This window comes from Cygnus olor, chromosome 5 (genome assembly GCF_009769625.2).
Source record: "Cygnus olor isolate bCygOlo1 chromosome 5, bCygOlo1.pri.v2, whole genome shotgun sequence".
Taxonomy (NCBI): domain Eukaryota; kingdom Metazoa; phylum Chordata; class Aves; order Anseriformes; family Anatidae; genus Cygnus; species Cygnus olor.
The window spans coordinates 44277804-44296791 of NC_049173.1; the positions used below are offsets into that span (position 1 = coordinate 44277804).

The 18988-nt window shown below is 35.6% G+C and overlaps 1 protein-coding gene across 1 annotated transcript in view; it reads left to right on the plus strand.

Moving 5' to 3' along the window:
* Positions 1-18988, plus strand: part of SCFD1 (sec1 family domain containing 1) — a 45267-nt gene that overhangs the window by 1467 nt on the left and 24812 nt on the right. Inside the window, exons 2-14 of the mRNA XM_040558237.1 lie at positions 1820-1890; positions 2687-2775; positions 3693-3783; positions 4395-4517; positions 5742-5829; positions 8156-8245; positions 9429-9484; positions 10373-10458; positions 12281-12380; positions 15688-15827; positions 16750-16840; positions 17180-17253; positions 17828-17909. Of these exons, the coding sequence (XP_040414171.1) occupies positions 1820-1890; positions 2687-2775; positions 3693-3783; positions 4395-4517; positions 5742-5829; positions 8156-8245; positions 9429-9484; positions 10373-10458; positions 12281-12380; positions 15688-15827; positions 16750-16840; positions 17180-17253; positions 17828-17909 (1181 nt within the window). The remainder of the gene's footprint in view (positions 1-1819; positions 1891-2686; positions 2776-3692; positions 3784-4394; positions 4518-5741; positions 5830-8155; positions 8246-9428; positions 9485-10372; positions 10459-12280; positions 12381-15687; positions 15828-16749; positions 16841-17179; positions 17254-17827; positions 17910-18988) is intronic.

An 18988-nucleotide genomic window follows, 5' to 3' on the forward strand; every position in this document is an offset into this window, starting at 1 on the left:
TGCCAAATACAGAAAAGAAACCTAGAGACTTGCTGAATGTTTGTTATGATTGTCACGGCACGTCAGTAGTCTGATTGTCTTCTTTTGTAGAGAGCTGATGCCAAGTTTTAATTTAAATGGCCAATTCTACAGGGAAGTTGCTTCAAATCCAGTTGTGCCAAAATGCATAACTGTAACTATGCAGAATTGCTCATACAGTTTAGGTATGGGAGATGTCACTGGCAGTGAGGGAGCGAAGGTTTCAGGAGCAGTCTGTAAGCAGCTTCTAGGATTGCTCAATGGTTTAAAAAAGCAAGCATTAAGCAACGTGGAAGGCTTGATTCCAGGGAGACCCAGCACTCCCGCTAGCTAGCTCAGTGGACAGGAGCTGACCGTGAGCCCTCAGCGTGCCCTGCACAGCAGCACCCTGGGGTAGTGTGCTCCTATTCGCAGGAGCACAGCCAGATCGAGGGGAATGGTTAGCCCCCCTACTCAGGCCCCGGAGACCTCATCTGGATACTGTGCCTAATCTGTTGCTCACCAGTACAGGAGAAGTGTTCAGCAAAGGACTACCAATATGGGCAGGCACTGGAGCGCTTACCTTGTGAAGAGAGGCTGCGGGATGGGGGCTTGTTCTGCCTGCAGAAAAGGTGGCTTCCACAGGGACCAAGGGCAGCCTCTTAGAGCCTGGTGAGGGTGCTGAGAAGATGGAGCTGGGCTCCTTGCAGCGGGGCATGGCAGGAGGGTGAGCGACAGCGGGCATGAATTGAAACGAGGTGTCCAAACTGGGTATAAGGAAACTTTCCTACCACAAGTCAAACACTGCCACAGGTTGCACAGAGTGGTTATGGCACCTCCATGCTTGGAGGTTTCAAGACCTGACTGGATGACATCCTGAGCAGCCCGGGGTGGCCTCGCAGCTGACCCTGCTAGAGGAGGAGGCTGGACTGCAGACTTGGGTACTCTCACAAGATTCATTTTGCGTAAGAGTTAGAAGTTAACCATTTTTACTGCTCCTCATTTAGGAGCAAAGTTGTGTATATTGCCCTGTTTTCTTAAAGCTTTTCCTCTTTGCAAAGGGTTATGATGATTTTATTTATGAATTGGAGAGAATAGCCACTAACTTTTGTTTATGCAATTAGTATTTTACTTCTAGTCAAAGATGGGACAACAGCACACAGTATATTGTTTAATCAGATAAATGAGGAAGTGCTTCTTAGATTATTTATAAATTAGAGGTCGGTGAAGAAATTTGCTTTGTTTTGTGTGTTGAATGGGAAGTTAAAGGTAAACACATTACTTTTTCAAGGAGTTCCTGTTGCATATTAGGGTTACTTTTGTACCCCTTCATGAAGCAATTTCTTATGAGTGGTCAAAACATTCTTAAAATGTTCAAAGCTCCATGTCAGTTTTAGTCAGGCAAAAAGGTGTTTATGGCTTTTTTATATAGCGTTGTTCTGGCTGAATAGGAAAAAACAGAATGGGACTAAAGCAAACTGGCTCCTACTATACAAAATGCACCCTTCATAAAGATACTGAAACTATTTTAAAGGCAAAATGTGATAGAATATAGCCCGTATAGTTAAGGAGAGAGATTCTTTCTTCGTGTTTTGAGACTTACTTCTTTTCTTTTTGCATTGTCTACTAGAGCCCATAAATTCTAGTTGACGTGTAATATGTCTGTCAAAAGGTGCACAAAACCGATGTAAATATGACTTGCTGCACTTACATTTTATGTTTTTCCTCATAAATTAAACATATTATAAAAGTCTGCTAATGTGTTCAATGTCTGTTCTTGAAATGTAAAGAGAATTGAGCATTATTTTATTTTATTTTCCAGTGGCTTTGAAACGTATGCTGAACTTCAATGTTCCTCCTGTTAAAAACAGCACAGGAGAGCCAGTATGGAAGGTAAGGACTATTTGAACTGGAATGGGAGAATTTTATATACAGAATATACTCAAGTAAATTCTGTATGTCTTTAACGTATACAGAATATTTTTTCTGTGTGTTTTGAATACAGAATTAAATATCAGAGTTTTGAGAAAAATACATATTTCATATATTGGTTGATTAAATGCCCGATGACTAATTCATTCATTAGGAAGTATATTAATGAGCAACTAAGGAGGACGTTTTTGAAATATACTTATGTCTCACATTGGCAGAAGCATACGTGATACCTTACAAGTAAACTCACAAAGTCAGAAAGAAGTCTGTGGAAAAGGAGGAACTATTGGTAGTGTTAAGTTTAGGACAAGCTGAGCTCAAGGTATTTTCGTTACCTTTAAAAAGTAAAGTTGTCACATGAAAAATTTCTGCTACTGGAAAGCATATATTCTGCTTCTTCATCTATTCTGTTGTCTTTTTTCTTTAATTCTTTTTTTTTTTCCCCTGTGCTTCTCCCATTTTTTCCACCCATATGTAGTCAGAGAAATTCTGTATTCACAATAACAAATTTCTGACAGCAGGTACCTATTTGACATTTTTCAGAAGGAAGTGATGAACTTTTGCCAGTTTGTCATTGAGTTTCTTTGTTCTTTTTTTTTTTTTTTTGATCTTTGTAAGCACAAATGGAAGTCCGTGATGAATTAATGATTATAAATTGGTAAATTAACACTTTTAAGTTTAGGACAGTAGTTCCTTAAGCCTGAATTCCTGTATCCACTGTTTACCTCTTCGTAAAGAGTTTGTGTATCTATTTCAGGTTCTCATCTATGACAGATTTGGCCAAGATATAATCTCACCTTTGCTGTCAGTCAAAGAGCTGAGAGATATGGGGATCACTTTGCATCTGTAAGTATTTATTTTATTTTTTTAGTAATTTTATGAAATATTCCCTTGAAATCATGAACAAAATACTGAAAATCATTCAATGAATAACTATTAAAATAAATATTATTCACTGTTAGCAAGGTTTCCTACTACGTAGATGAGGCCCCTGTTCAAAAAAAATCCAGTAAGGATTTTTGAGCATGTCTGTACAGATCCTTCTCTTGTATATTTTTAAATTTTTTTGGTACAGACTGCTACATGGGACTGTGCATGATCTCTGCTTGTCTTTTTACACATAGACTTTAATTGTCTCATCTATGCTAAGAAATTTAAAGTATTATTTTAAGAGATTTCCCATTTTTCTCCATATTACATTTAGTTAGTTCATTGGCGTTCTTTAGCTGTGGTAAAAGTCATGGAGAAAATTTGAAGATGAGTTTATTTTTTTCAAAAGTTTATTAACTTCTGCTAAGTGAAGGCTAGAAATCAAAACACAGTTGAAGGTGTTGACTTAGCAGCAGAAATGTTAGAGAAACACGTAAGCACCTTGCCTTTCTCTGTTTCAGTTAGCAGGAAAGGCAAGTGTAATAGTATAAGTTACACAGGTGTTTTGTTATCATGTCAAGTAATAATTGGTGTATGAACATTGTGATGCAGTTGTTTTTTTTTTTACCTCCCCCTGAATGGAATAATATATTGTGAAGCCTTTTCTCAAGCTTTGAATAAATTTCAGAGACTTCTATAATTTTTGGTAGTTCAAAGTGTTAATAGAAGTGTGATTTTTTTTTTCCAGTTTTTTTCATTCTAAAATCTGACTAAATATAAGGATAAATTCTGAGAAATTAGATTGTCTTTTCTAAATTTTAAAGAAGTTATTTTTATATACTTTATATAATCCGAAGAGGAACACACTGGAGATGTATTTTTCTTCTTTTCAGGCTTTTGCATTCAGATCGGGATCCTATTCCAGATGTTCCAGCTATTTACTTTGTAATGCCGACAGAGGAAAATATCGACAGAATGTGTCAGGTAACTTGCGTGCTAAATGTTTAACACAGGTGGATGCAACAGACTCTCTGTGAAAAAAACTTGCACTGATAGAAGTGTGACTGTTCTGTATCTAGTTCTGTGTGTGTCTCAACACGTCTTACATTTTATGGATATTAGCACATCATTGTCATAAAAATACTGCCCAAAATTTTTACATGCAAAACTTCTGTTTCCCAGAAAGTAGAAGTGTAAATATGTCTTCTGAGTTTTGGGAGTGAAAAGGCCCGAGACAGCGGGCAGAGATTGAGATGTAGACAGTTCCATTTAATCGTTTAAAAAAAAAAAAAATCTGTAATGAGGGTGGTCAAACACTGGAACAGATTGCCCAGAGGGTTTGTAAAGTCTCCATCATTAGAAATATTCAAAATGACTGGACCCAATCCTGAACCACCTCATCTCTTTGACTCTACTTTGAGTAGGGGGGCTGGACTATGCAATCTGTATGAACAGATAGCCAAGTACTTCAAAAATTTCATTTGACTATAGATAATTGGATCATCACATAGTAAATGTTTGTGTATTTTTTAATAATTAAGGCCTGTATTAGTACTTAATCAGGAAAAAAAGGTTGTGGCTTTGCTTTCTTTTAGGATCTTCGAAACCAGCTTTATGAATCTTATTATTTGAACTTTATTTCTGCCATTTCAAGAAGTAAACTGGAAGATATTGCCAATGCTGCCATAGGTGCTAATGCTGTAACTCAAGTGGCTAAGGTAAGAAAATCCTCCAGTCTCTAACGTTAAATGTACTACCATTACAGGTATTACTGCAGTCTTACATGACCACATCTGTGCCATGCAGTTTTTCTGACTGAACTGTGAACAAAATAAATGTTCAGCTAGGTTCAGTGATGGGCATGGATTTACTGGGGGGAAAAAGGGTATCTGCAGTCATCTCATTAATCCAGCTTGGTATTATACTTCATCTTAGTCAAAAGTCCAAGTGCTGCAAGTCCTTTGTACTGAATGATAAGAGTGGAAGTACAGTGGCTTCAGAGTATTCCTGATCTCTTTAACTCATTGAGTGCATCTCATACATGGAGTGGGGATTTTTAGCTACTAACTACACGAAAAGTACAGAATGAGTGCAGTTGTTATTTTAAATACGCGGAGTACTACAGAGCTAGATATTCCATACATGCACGCTGTTATTCATTACATTCCTATACCTTTATAATTTAAAGGCTGGTGGCTGGCATGTATTTTCTTGTTGAATGCCTGTACCAAAATCTGCATGTTATAAACTAATGATTTTCATATATAATTAACTACATTCACTTGTTATCACTCCTCTTACGGAGTACTGCTGGCATGAAATAAAGAAAGAAACCGTTGTGAAACAAAATGAAAACTACTAATATTGTTTAAGCTTTAGGTTTTCAGCAGGGGTAAGTTGTTGTAGCACTGTGCACTGACTTTCGTAAAGCTGTTTTCCCCCAGTTCTCAGTTTATGCTATAGAAAGGTTTAATCTTTTTTTTTCTGAATGTACAAGTATTTTAAAGAAAGAAAGAGAATTTGTGAGCTATTATCTCCTAATGTGTAGCTATTGCCCTCTTTCATCTCTTCTGGGTGAGAGCTCAGTGCTGTTTATATTGTAGTTCTTCATAAAGAAAATAAACCTGTAATATTATAACATCATCCAACACTTGTTTGTTTGTTTGTTTTTATTTCAGTGATGGTTTGCTACTAACAATTTGTCCAAAGAAATACTTGAAGTTGGACTGCTTTCTTTTAGCACTCCTCAGGCGCTCTCATGTCCTATGTTAACACTGGATCCTTACACAGGCTTTTATAACTCATACATTGTATCTTACATTTGTTTCTTTTCATATGTAGTTCTGTAACATTCACATTCAAAAACAGGTAGCAATAAATCACAAATAGGTATTTTTATACCTTATTCTGAATTGTCCTGACCATTGTTCCTTGATTTCTAGGTGTTTGATCAGTATCTCAATTTTATTACTTTAGAAGATGATATGTTTGTATTGTGTAACCAAAACAAAGAGCTTGTTTCATATCGTGGTAAGTAAAATTTGTTCATGTAAAAATTCTAATGAGATGTGTAAAGTTGAAACTTAATTTTGAAGTTACAGTTAACATCTGGCAATGATTTCCTTTTGCTTTGATCTACTCAGACTTCAGGATGATCTGTTAGACATATCATTTAAAGTCATGAAGGAGTCAGTTCTTAGATCTTAATTTCAGCATCTTTACTACGCAGCTGTTTAATATTGAAAAATAATTATTTTCTCTTAAATAACAAATTTAGGAAAGCGAAACTGCAGCATAGGTATAGATACTAGGAGTTTTTATGTAAAGGATAATACAGGAAAAGATTGTTGTTATGAACATGTTATGACACTGTGGGTGGCTGTTGTGTTTAGGCACCACTATTTAGTCATGATCCTTTACACAGTTCTTAATTAAATGTTTTGGTTTTGTGTGAATGGGCTGGAAAGTTTCTGTTGGTAATGCAAAGCAAGAAAGATTAATTGATCGAGTTTTGTGTATCGTCTGGACAGTGACCAGTCAATACCCACTTTTCTTAGTCAAGACATGAAAAAATGCATGCAAATATGGCATTTTCATTACTGGGAGGCCTTAGGATAAAGAAATAAGTTTAACTCATCTTTGGGCAAGAGGACAGAGTAGTTAATCCCTCGGACTTCCTCTGGTTCTATTTTTCTATAACTGTGTAGAAGGAAGAGTAAATGGCTAACATTGGTAGGAAGTAGATGTACCTGGCATCCTGTGTGATGCTATTTGAAGGCTTTTGTACTAAATTTCTATCTATTTTGTAAAACGATAAGAAAATGCAGGAACCTTGCATTAACCTTACTTTTCTGCGATAGAATAATTCCCACTGAACTTGTAATGGTGGAGAGAGAGGAATATATTGAAAATGTAACAGAACTTTTTGCTGAAACATTATTCATGTTTTTGAGTTTTGTTTTGTTTCCAAAAATTGGCCTAAGGAGCAGTTTTGTACAACAACGTGCATGTTGTGCAAAACTGGAAGGTACTGACAGATTGCAGATTACTGGAACATCATAAATGAGTGCTTCAAACATAACAATAAGGAGGCATTTATATTTTAAAATTAGGAAAGGCAAGGCAGTAAAAAATAAGATTATTTCGTCCCTGTAAACTGGGAGACCATTAGTTGAAGGTAACTGCAGAATGATAACCACAGTTAATGTCAAAGCTTTGAGGTTACACAAAAGTATGGATATTGGGAACAGTCTGCATTTCTTGGTGCTGATATTCCAGAAACTTTAGTGTAGAATGGAGAAAGATGCTTAGGGGAAGTGCTTCTGTTCCTGCTGTCACCCTGGTAGCCTAGTAGAATGTTTGACTTCTTGGGTATAGCTGCTGATTAAAAACTGCTAATATAGCCCATCTTTTTCAAGTTCTCAGAGGACAAAAACTAGGGGAAAAAAAAAACCTTTAATAAACCTCCCATCTAAAATTTATGTGTGGCCAGTTATAATCGTTCTCTAACATTAATGTTCAGAGCATTGGAGATCCTGTTTGAAGAAAGAGTATGAGACAAGTAATTATTTGAGATATTTCCTAAATTTAACTAAAACAAAGGAGGAGGGCATTTATGGCATGAGTCCTGAGGTGGTGCTTGACTTGAGACCTGTGATAACGTTAGGTTTGATGTTTCATTTTGGCTACTGTGTTCTTGTCAGTATTAATTATTTGATAGAAATGTTGCTAAGCATTTCTTGGTTTTACCTGAGTATGGGAGGGAAATCTTTTTGTTTATAGTGTGAAATGTTTTGGAACTTGGGCATTATCCTTAATCTGGAGATGTAAGGTAAATTTATCTATTAAGTAAAAAAAAAAAAAAAAAGGGGGGGGGGTGTCCATTATAGGAGGTTCTGTAAGGTTTAGAATCTTTAAATATAGATAAGAGAATTATGGTATGCAGTTAAAATTAAACAGGTAATTCTTGAGGATTTTACATTTGACAAGTGGTTTCCAAGTGGATGGCCATTCCTGTTCCATATTGTGTGCTTTTTTAGGAGAGATTTTTAGTAATACAATAATTATGAAATCCAGAAGTTAGAGTATGCATTGTTAGAGATAATGGGGAAAGTTTGTGTAGAGTTTGACCTTATAGTGAGCAATAGTTAATTTTTCCCAATTTTTTTTTAACTTAAAAAAAGAAGAAGAAAAAGTAATGCGAGTGCTAAGAGGGGCATTTAATAATTTGATATCTTCAGCAACAAAAGCTGTTGGCAGTTAGCAGCCATTGGGTAAGAAGAGGATCACTTTCTTGGTGTTAATGTCGCATGAACTTCTTTAACCCTGATTTTAACTGTTTTCCACACTGTTTTAGCCATTAACAGACCAGATATAACAGACACCGAAATGGAAACGATAATGGACACTATTGTTGATAGTCTCTTCTGTTTTTTTGTTACGCTTGGTAAGTTTTCAAATTCTAGCATATTTTCAATCTGTGTTTCTTTTAGAAGAGACCCATATTCAGTGAGGTAGCTAGAAGTTTAGAGATTTCATATAGCCAAGTTAAGGCGGAAGTAGACATGTGACAGAAATCTTAATAATTTGCTGAGAGCTTTAGTGGTCTTGCTAAAATTATTGTTCTGCATCAGTGCAAAAGAAAATAAAGGCTGTCCCACATGGGAGGTGATACATTTAGCCTTCAGTATCAATGGGTGAGAAATACTGAAATGCAAGGTTTTGGTTTTGTTGTTTTTACAAAATTGTAGTTTGCACTGTAGGTCAGCAGTGCTAGGAGTTTGGATTTGCAGCTCAAACAAAAAAAAGGAAAAAAACATCACACAAACCCTGCAAGGATCTAACTAAAATAATTCCTAGAGTAGGAAGATATATTAAATTTACTTACATTATTGTGAATTTTATTTTTGCTTAGTTGATACGTTTTTCATAGTGGCAACATCTAATGTAAGTTCTCATTGAGGTCAGTGAATCTGAGATGATATTCCTTCAAGAGAGTTTGGCGTCTCTGTGGGGCAGTCTGTTCAAGACAGGTTCCCTTGAACCAACTGAGTTCTTCCAAGTGTTAACATGATACAAAGTAAGGCCCTTTTACACAGACACTTAAACTCATGGTATTTGAATTTTCATATTTATATAGATCAGTGGGATACAGTAGCTAAAGATTTTGAAACCTGAAATCCAGCGTAAAATGTGCTTTTGAAAATAACGTTCCCCTGCAGTGAGATGTAACTGATACATTATTTTGTGTTTGTTGTTGTGGTATTACTTATTATTATTGTTTTCAAGTGACTTCTGATCTTTTGAAACTAAGTTTTAATGCTTCCGTATGAGAGTTTATTTGACCAATTCTCAGTATGTTAGCTGTTGTTCTAGAGTACACTATACTGCTCATAAATTCATGCACGAGGTATTCACTTAATTTTGTAAAACTTCACGTAATATATTTCTATGTAGTATTTTTGGTTTCACAGGCAAAGACTGAAAAAGAAAAACATAATATAGAATTGGTGTTGTCCACTTGAAAATTTTCATTTCAAAATGTTACTAAAAATTTGTTTTATGAAAAGTATACTAACTTATAATCTTAAAATTATAATGCAAGTGGAAGTCAATATATCTTTTATTAGGAGCTATTCCTATAATCAGATGCTCAAGAGGAACTGCAGCTGAAATGGTGGCAGTGGTAAGAAATGATTTTCTGAGAAAATGTTGTTATAAAACTTTGCTAGCGATCTGGTTGCTTTTCTCAATACCACATAGAGATCTAGTAGCATTGTATCTCCTTCGTTCTGAAGGAAGTAAAACTGGAAATAGATATACCAGTTTTTCTTTCTGATTTTAGTACCATGGAACTCATCTGTAGAAATTGTAAAATTATGCAATCAGCTGTTAAGAAACTTAAATCAGAATGATTTTTTTCTATATGTCTAAGTAAGAAATTTTTATCTGTCTTACTGAGAAACTCCAGAGTTACAAGACATTTTTACTGTGTCAAAGTAAATTTGATCATCAAATAGGAAGGAAATTGCCAAACTAAATCACAATTAAAAATTACTACAGCGCTGTCTTCGCTAGGGATCATCACTGTGCTTCATTTCTTCCATCTTCCTCACATCTTTCTTCATTAGTGAAGCCTTAATGTTGATAAAACGTGAGCATTTAGTCTGCATGCATTCATACCGGGGGTAGTCGCAATTTTATGAAACGCTTACTGTGGCAGTGTCTGACAGTCCAATTTTCTGCTTCTACTTCGGTTCCCTGTTGGTGCCTCCTGATGGCATTTTTTTGTTCACGTGTTCAGGGAAAGAGTGGTAATTGCATGAGAGGGATATTAGTGGACATAAAGTATTATCTTCTGTGCAGTCCTGAATCTAGATATAAATGCAGGAGGGAGAAAAAAGAAGGAAAAGATTTCTGGGGGGCCAGGTCTACTGTGCAGTTGACCTAGACTTCCTGCAGCTAAGACACTTATAAACTACAAAACCAGCACAATCTTAAAATGTTGATCAGATAAAGAAGTTTAGAAGCTGTTGGTTTGTTAAAAGCTGTTTTGTGTTTTTTTTCCCCACAGAAATTAGATAAGAAGCTCAGAGAGAATCTAAGAGATGCCAGAAACAGTCTTTTTACAGGTGATACACTTGGAGCTGGCCAGTTCAGGTATGGTGTTAGTAATAACTATGTATTTTTATTTTTCATATTTAAGTTGTCAGAAAGATCTCATTAGGATAAGTCACCACTGTATGGTGAAAACTGTTTACAAGGATTAGATTCAAATTCTGTATTAACAGAATTAGCTGTACTTCTAAGTAAGATTACCTATCTCTTCTTCATATAATTGGGTTGGAAACTTGTGATGAAAAAATGTACAGTCCTGAGACAGTGAATCAAAAATCATTTAATGAAGCAGACATTTGTTCACACTCTAAACCTAGCCCCTGCTATTATACTCAGTTTACAGGACCAGGATGTGCAGCTGCATGTCTGAACATACCTGTTATCAATCTTTAGTCCATTAAAAAGGAGGAAATACCAAATTTCTCACTTATGAGCAGTTATAAGTTGTAGTCATGTCAAAAGCAAATGTTTTTCAGCTGATCTCTGTATCTACCTGAGGAGGACTGCATAAGGACTGACAGCTGGATAATTAGACAATTAAGAATGGTCATCAGCATTCAAATCATATGAGGGAAAACAGGGCTGGGAAAAGACATTGCAGGTGCTTGAACATCTGAAATGTGTTCTCAGTCGCCTGCCCTACATCTTTTTGCCGACAGATAGTTGAATACTTGACAGGCTGCCTTAGGAAAGTATATTATGGTAGTTTTCACTGCACATGAAAAGGTAAGATCTATTGGGAAGACTGTAGCTGAAGGCAATGGTTATGATCTCCTAACTGGATATAAAACAGTCATTACGTATTTTTATCTCATTCAAAGCAGCTCTTTGGTAAAAGACACAAAAACTTAATGTGGCAAAATAAAATGAGGTTGAAAACCATGAGGAGAGAGAATAGCTGTGAAATACTAGTTCCCTCATTTTCATGGGAACTGAATTGTAAGCACTGTTCTTCCTTCAGAAGGATGGCTTGTTTTTTTGATAGGATAGCATTATTACCCTCAGAAGATCAAGATACAAAGCAAAGGAAGTACCTTTACAGTTAAATGTCTTCAGATCTCGAGTTTGCTTTTCAGAATGATACAGGCAGGTAACTAAGGCTCCTGAGATTATATATCTACGTGAAAATACTTTATTGCAAGGAAATCCAGAGCATGGAATTAACGTGCTTTTACTCTGTTCAAATACACTGTAATTTAGCTGTCACATTTATTGTAGGATTGATGTGCTTTAGGGAAATGGATACACCAATGGTCTGTAAATTCACAGCCTTCTATCTTCACTATAATTTTTTCATGTAGCTATAAGCCCAGATATTTAGGCATGTCTGGATTTTTTTCTACATAAAGTTGAGTATTGATGCAGTTACCATAATGCATCTCATGAGTTCATAATCTTTTCTTTATGGACTTTAATACAAGCAAAGAGGAAAAATGAAATGGAAAACCGTTGAGAGAGGGATTTTGTATTTGAGGTATGTAATGAGGATTAAGGTCAAATATGACCCACTCAAGCACATTTAACACTTGTTTAGAACTCAGATGTGTATCCAAACAAAAAGGTATTAGTTAATGCCTAAGGCTAGTTACTGGTTGGTGTTTTGACTTCTGCTTAAAATTATGCATATTAATCTCACTCAGTACAAAATTAAATAAGCTTTTTATCATTAATAAGACAGTGATTCATGGAATTTCTGGCACTGAAGAACTCCAGATGCTTTGGGAGAAGGATGGAGGGACTCTGCAGTAGGGAACTTGGCTTTTAACTTAAAATACAATGTAGAAGGTGGCTGATCGCACTCAGGATGTTACTGGCATGTTCTGAACATGTTTAAAGAAGTACTAATGCAGTGTCATCTTTTCAGCTTCCAAAGGCCCCTATTAGTCCTTGTTGACAGAAACATAGATTTAGCAACTCCTCTACATCATACTTGGACATACCAAGCTTTAGTGCATGATGTTCTGGTAAGAATAAATCTGATTTTGTTATAAAAATATTTTTTCACTCAGCTTGTTATTAAACCTAGTACCAAATTTTCTCTAATTCCAAAATCTGTTTTGTGTGTTTTATTTGAAAGTTGTTTAGTTAAAAACAACTTGGAAGATTTTTCGAGAAGGTTTATGTAGGAATAACTTCTAAAATTGTTATAAAGTTGAAAGTTTGATATTATCAAACTATGGGTAATTCAGCAATTCAGATTATTCTGAATAATTCAGATGATGCTCAAGTAGTTCATGGTCTTTTATGTTAACTCAAAATTCCATAAATTCAATTTCATTTTGAATAATGCTTATAAAGAATTTTAAAACTGATTTTAGTATTACTTTGTATTTCAAAAATGTGTGTGGTTTTCTCCACAAGATGGTGTAGATGCTCAGCATAGAGATGCCAAGTGATATGACCATACTGTGAAGAATCTAAAATAGATTTATTTTTTTTTCAAATGAAGATAGCCCCAAACCCTTCCATTTCCTTGAGTTTATGTTATAAAACCACTAGCAGAATTTTACTTGAATGAAAGCAAATACTGTTTACCTACTTGCTATTTGTGCATTTCATACCTAGTTACAGTGTAATTAATACAAGATATTAGTGAGAATAATTACTTTCTGGATGCTTTTTATATACTCTAGAGTTAGTCATGCAAGTCATTTCATAGTGTAGCTTTGAGAAATATTTTGGTTTATTATCGAGGCTGTTAGAGGAAGATGTCAGATACACGTGCACCTGTGTCAATATAATTATGTGTTTGTAGTTGGTTGTGAACTAGTCATATGTACAGTGTTGTCTAGAAACTTGTATTGTTGCAATGAAGATTTTTTTTTTAGCAGAAATCGGATGGTTTATGACACTTTTAAATTCTATTTTATGTAACTCATTCATTGTGAACAGTCCATTCCTCTTAACCTAAAAGATGCTTTTTACAAATAAACATCTTTTGGCCTATTTTCTTTAGGAAAGGCCTATATGAGAAAAGTGTGGTTTGCACTGTTTTTTCCAATAACTGTTGAACTGTCTGGAGACTGGCAAATAGAAATACTGCATTTCTACGGTTTTCTTCTGAAAATCAGTGTAAGCGTAGAGAATGGAGACCCAAATTAGAATTTTACAGGTGCAGATGCTATTGCATAAAGTCAACTCTTACTGTCAACACTTGTTTGTTGCCTGTGAGCCATTTAATAAGCAAATGCTTGCTGACTAGCTAGTAAATACACGCCATGCTCCACCTACTTGCCTCTTCCTCACCTGCTACGTAAAGTATCATTGGGTAGCCTCAGGCATGTGTTGGGATAAGACCTTGGTACATCAAGATACAAAGGGATCTAAGATGTAGCGGAAACTAGGGATAACTACTGCTGCAAATATGGAGAGGTTTTGGAAGAACACTAGGAGTATGATTTGAGGATTGTTGGAAACTTACCTGTACTGCATCAGGCTTTAGTAGTTTCCCTAAAACAACTTGTTAAATTTTGCATATTGCTTCTCGTTTTTGACTGAGTTGATACGATTACGAATTTGTATAATAAAATTGTAACCAAGTGGCCTGTGATTCCATGACAAGGGCAAAAGTTTAATTTAAAAACCAGTCAAGTTATTCACCTTAAAGGCAAGCGTGCCAAGTTCTTTGCAGACTGAGCATAATATTTCATGAAGTAACCACCATAGACTTTCAAAAGGCCATAAATTGTAATTGAAAATGATGATAATTGCATAAAATGTACTTCCAGATAAATTGTTTTACATTTAATCTCTCAGTTAAGATAACCATGGAATTCTGTGGAGTGTTGAACTAAATACTAACCAAGCCACAAAATGGCGTGCTGTGTCATTTGAAATGGTAATGATGGTGTTTCTACACATACGCAGACCTGTATGCAGAGATCCCTATTTTCAACTAAAATACCCCTCGGGAGTGGTTACGGAAAAGTGGGAGGCACAGATAGAAGGCCTTTTAAAGACAAAATGTGGAGGTCGAAGGAGGGTACTGGAATCAATCATTTTGGTAATACCTGTCACTGCCAGAACTAACTGGGAAACTCAGGTCACTGGTGAGCTAAATTGAGCCAAAACATAGATCTCACTATGTAGTGGAACAAATATACATTAAAAATACCCTATTTTTAACTGAAACTTTAAGCATGCTGTGTGTAAGATGAGGTCTCTACCCATTGACTGCATGTGCTTCCTTTGAATAGCTACTTGGTTTTGCTTATGTATTGGCATGGATGTTTTAAAATGAAATACTAAAAGTGTAAACTTTGCCAAGTGATAACTAGAGACATTTTAAAATTGTTTTTATTTGAAAATTTCACTTAATATGATCTACTGTAATGAACATGATAAAATGGAGTTTTATTTCTGGAAAAAAACATATTCTAAAAGATTCTTGGCAGTTTCTGTAAAGTCAACAATATTACTCCTTTTATTGTTATTTGCCAAGCAAAGATCACCTCTGAAATTTTAAACGTTCTTCAAAAGGGTTGGAGTAAAGTCAGCAACAGGATGCTTGCTAACCTCTGTGTCGAAAACCAGAGGGGTTGTACTGTCCCTGGCTAAAGTAATGGGGGAAAGGAACAAAAGGCTACAGGAAGCAGTGTGGTGACACAGTAAGTGAGCGTAACTGTCATTTAGCTAAAAGACATAATTTCTAGGTTTGTATATCTGTGGAAGAAGAAAAGCTATATGGAGAAATAGCAGCTTTGTTGCAATCTGTTGTTTTGTCATACACTATTTCAATAGCGTTTAAAAAATAGGGAAAGATCTGTGAAGGTTTGTCTAAGTAGTCCTCATGGTAAACATTCCTGTTGCTGATGTCGTGAGCTTCTTTACAATTTTGATATATTTGCTGTAGTTGTGTAAGTGAAATTCAGCCTTAGAAACTTCTTGTTGTATGGAACACAGAAACTTTCACTGCTTTAAAGTTTTGGTCTGAGCATTTAGAGCGTTCAGCTATTGCTAAATAATGTATGTTCCATACAGAAGACAGTATGCCTCTTGGTTCAGTTTAAGAAGGTTGCTTGCAAGACAAAACATGTCTTTGCTTGACATTTGTTGCTTTGTTTGATGGCGTTTCAGTAAGTGCAAGTAATTTTTGAGTTCTTACATTGCTATTGTTATTATCTAGTTAATAATTTGTTTACCATCCTCTTACAAAATGTTAATAGTTGTTACTATTTTTTCTAGAAAATATTCCAGAAGATAATTGCGTATAAAAGATTTAATGATTAAAAACTATCAAATAGTTACATATGATTCCTTCTTTTATTTTAGGATTTCCATTTGAATAGAGTGAACTTGGAAGAATCAACAGGAACAGAAAGTATTCCAGCAGGTGCTAGACCTAAGAAAAAAAATAAGAAATCCTATGATTTAACTGCATCTGATAAATTTTGGCAGAAGCATAAGGGCAGGTAAGCTTTATAGGTACAAAGGTTATATTGATTTAGACAGTTTGTGTGGTAGAACTTCCTTGGGTTTGTTTGGCCGGAAGGGCATATTGATTATATCATAGCACTGCCGATTAGGCTCAGGAATCCGAGTATGTGCCTGGAGAAGTTTTCTGTGGTCTTACGATGTTAGTATGGTGGGTTTTGTTTGCTTAATAGGCTCAACTACTTAAATCTAATTAAGTGTACAAATAACAGGTTTGTTAGAATATTTTTGGAGCACAAAGGGCTCTGGGTTAGGAAGTGCAAAAAGAAATAGAGAAGTACGCTGTGTTTACCCTTACTCAGATGAACAAATATCTATACGAAGTTCTGTCTGCCTATAAGGCTACTGAATTTGAAGAAAGAAACATTGTGATTTATATGGCCTCTACTATGTGTTTCACTAAGTATTAAATTTTAGGGGGAGAATTTGCTACATGTAAAATTAATTCCTATAGAAAATTTTAAGAAAAATAAAAATGGTGAGGAGAGTATAAATTCAAAGTATTCTTTCATATTATGGTAATTCTATTTTAAGTTTCTTTGGAAAGATTTGTGGAGATTTAATTTTTTATGGAATGATCTTTGTCCATATTCATTGTATCATTCATTGTATCTGCCTTTGGCGACAGAGCATGAAGATGTTTTTATCAAAATTACATAAAAATATTGAAAGCAGTGAGTATCTGTCTTAGAAAGTTTAAGTAAACAGATAGTAAGATGTCACTGCTCACGGACTTGATAATGCTGCATGATGCATGTATTGATATTTCTGACATTTTGTGTCATGATGCGTGTATTGTTATTTCTGACATTTTCAAGATCATCTTGATCATATAACATGTCTCGTTCTAGTGTTTCAGTTTGTTGATTTAACTGAGCCTAATGTGGAGTGTTGCATTAGTCCTTTTCCAGAGGTAGCTGAGTCTGTTCAACAAGAACTGGAATCCTACAGAGCCCAAGAAGATGAAGTCAAAAGACTTAAAAGTATCATGGTAAGGTTTATATTTGTGCTTTATCTAAAGCCTAATAGATGCTCAGCATACTACACCAGCTGCAAAAAATAAAAATAAAAAAATCAGTGCATGCTGAGTCTTAGGCATAATGTAAACTTAAGTATAGGACCGTAAGTACCATAATTCATGAGAAAGTTCAATTTCTTGCATGTATTGATATTACATTTATATAACTTCCATAGTAACTGTAAAATACAATCCAGACTTTACTATCGCAATGAGAAAATAGGTTCTGAGTGCACTGACTGTACTTCGATGTAGTATTTTCATGCTTACAATTATTTTCATTCCTCTTTCCAAACCATTCCTCAAAACCAGGGTATAGAAGGGGAGGATGAAGGAGCAATAAGCATGCTTTCTGACAATACAGCTAAGCTAACGTCAGCTGTTAGGTAAGTTAAATAATAAATAAAATAATGCATTATTTTTTAATTAATTGGGAACAATTTCTGATTCCTTCTGTCATTTCACTTTTAATATCTTTTGAAATAGCTTTAAAAATAGGCTACTCAGCTCAATAATAAAATTTAAATGGTGGCAAAGTTAAAGACAGCACCCTTCACAAGTAGTTGTGCGTGCAACTTCCACAGCATGTGCATGTTAGGCCTCTAAACATGGCTTCGGAATGTTTCCTCAGCAATGCTGAATGATCTAAGTGCAGCATAAATTTACTTACAGACTCTGCATGGGAAACGTATTCTCCTTCTTCTGTATTCGTAACCACTTTGAGTTACACTAGAAGACTGAGGTTTAGACTTGTTCCTAATTGTAAACCTGTTTTTCATTCCACTACTGCCTTGGAGAAGGGAGATGTTCAGTTTTCTGCCTTTCATTCAGGCCCAAATCAGAAGGGAAAAGGAATGATAATTATTCTGATCATAGATGAGGTGGTATGTCCAATGTCCTGTAAGATCCAGCACGTGTCTGCTGCAACTCAGCAGGTTAGTTTGTATTTAATCTTCTCAGCTCTCTTCCAGAACTTCTGGAAAAGAAGAGGCTCATTGATCTTCATACAAATGTTGCAACAGCTGTTTTGGAGCACATAAAGGTAGGATTGCTCTCTGACTTGGTTTTCTGTAAGATGCTTCTTGCCTGGAGCAATGTATTTGACCAAATGAAGCAAGATAGGAAAGTGAGCCTTCTCAACTGTGCTACCTTTTACAGAAACTGCTGTATAACATTACTTAGTGTTGAAGGGTGAGGGGGAATGAGTTCTGAATGTCTATGCACGAAAAGTAAATACAGTTTCTTTGTATTGGAATTTACTACTACACTCTTGTCTTTTTTATGATGGCCCCAACCTTTAATGTGAGTTAAATTCTTTCTAAAATAAGTTTACGATGGAAGTGTTAGGTTTATTTTAGAGACATGTCATGGCAAATTATGATTTGAGTCTAAGCATTCATTTTCTCTTCTGTGTGCGCTTATCACAAGAGTACTGTTTACTGTTCACCAAATGAAAATGATATCCAGAGGTGTGGCAGTAATGATGCAAGTTACTAAACTGGTCTTTCCAGCAGGGTCTGTGTTAGATATGTCCTGTGCATAATTTAAACCCTTAAGAAGGATGTTTGTCCTCTTTCCTGCTTAAGTCTGTGCTGCTCTTGTAATGACAGTAAGGACAGGCCTACACCAGCTTTACTTTATATACAAATTTGTCAGGCAGAAGACGGGTTTCAGAGTGGGATGTGGAATGGAAATAACATCAGTTTTGAACAACAATGTCCTCTTGGCAACAGTCAAATGCACTTGTTCCTTCTTGATGAGGTGGCAGTGACACACTTTTCCATTACCTAGGGGCAGGAGGAGTTACTTGTGTCCCTCTGCTGTAGCCCTCCAGTACTAGCACTTAGGCTCCCTCCTCTGATAGGAGCCTGCTACTACAGAGCTCCCAGGGAGTGATGATCTATTTCTCCATAGATGATTCTTAATTCTTATCCTGCAAAGTGTTCAGGCTCCTTACCTTCTTACTGTATAGCTGTCAAAGAAGTTTGTGAGACAGATAGGAATGCAGTTCCTTCAGTATGTTGATGATGCATTTGTCTTTTATCAGTTTCTTTTGATTTAGAAAGAATCACTTCCTTCTTCTCCAAACACTTAGGAACTATCTAAACTCAGGCTAATGCA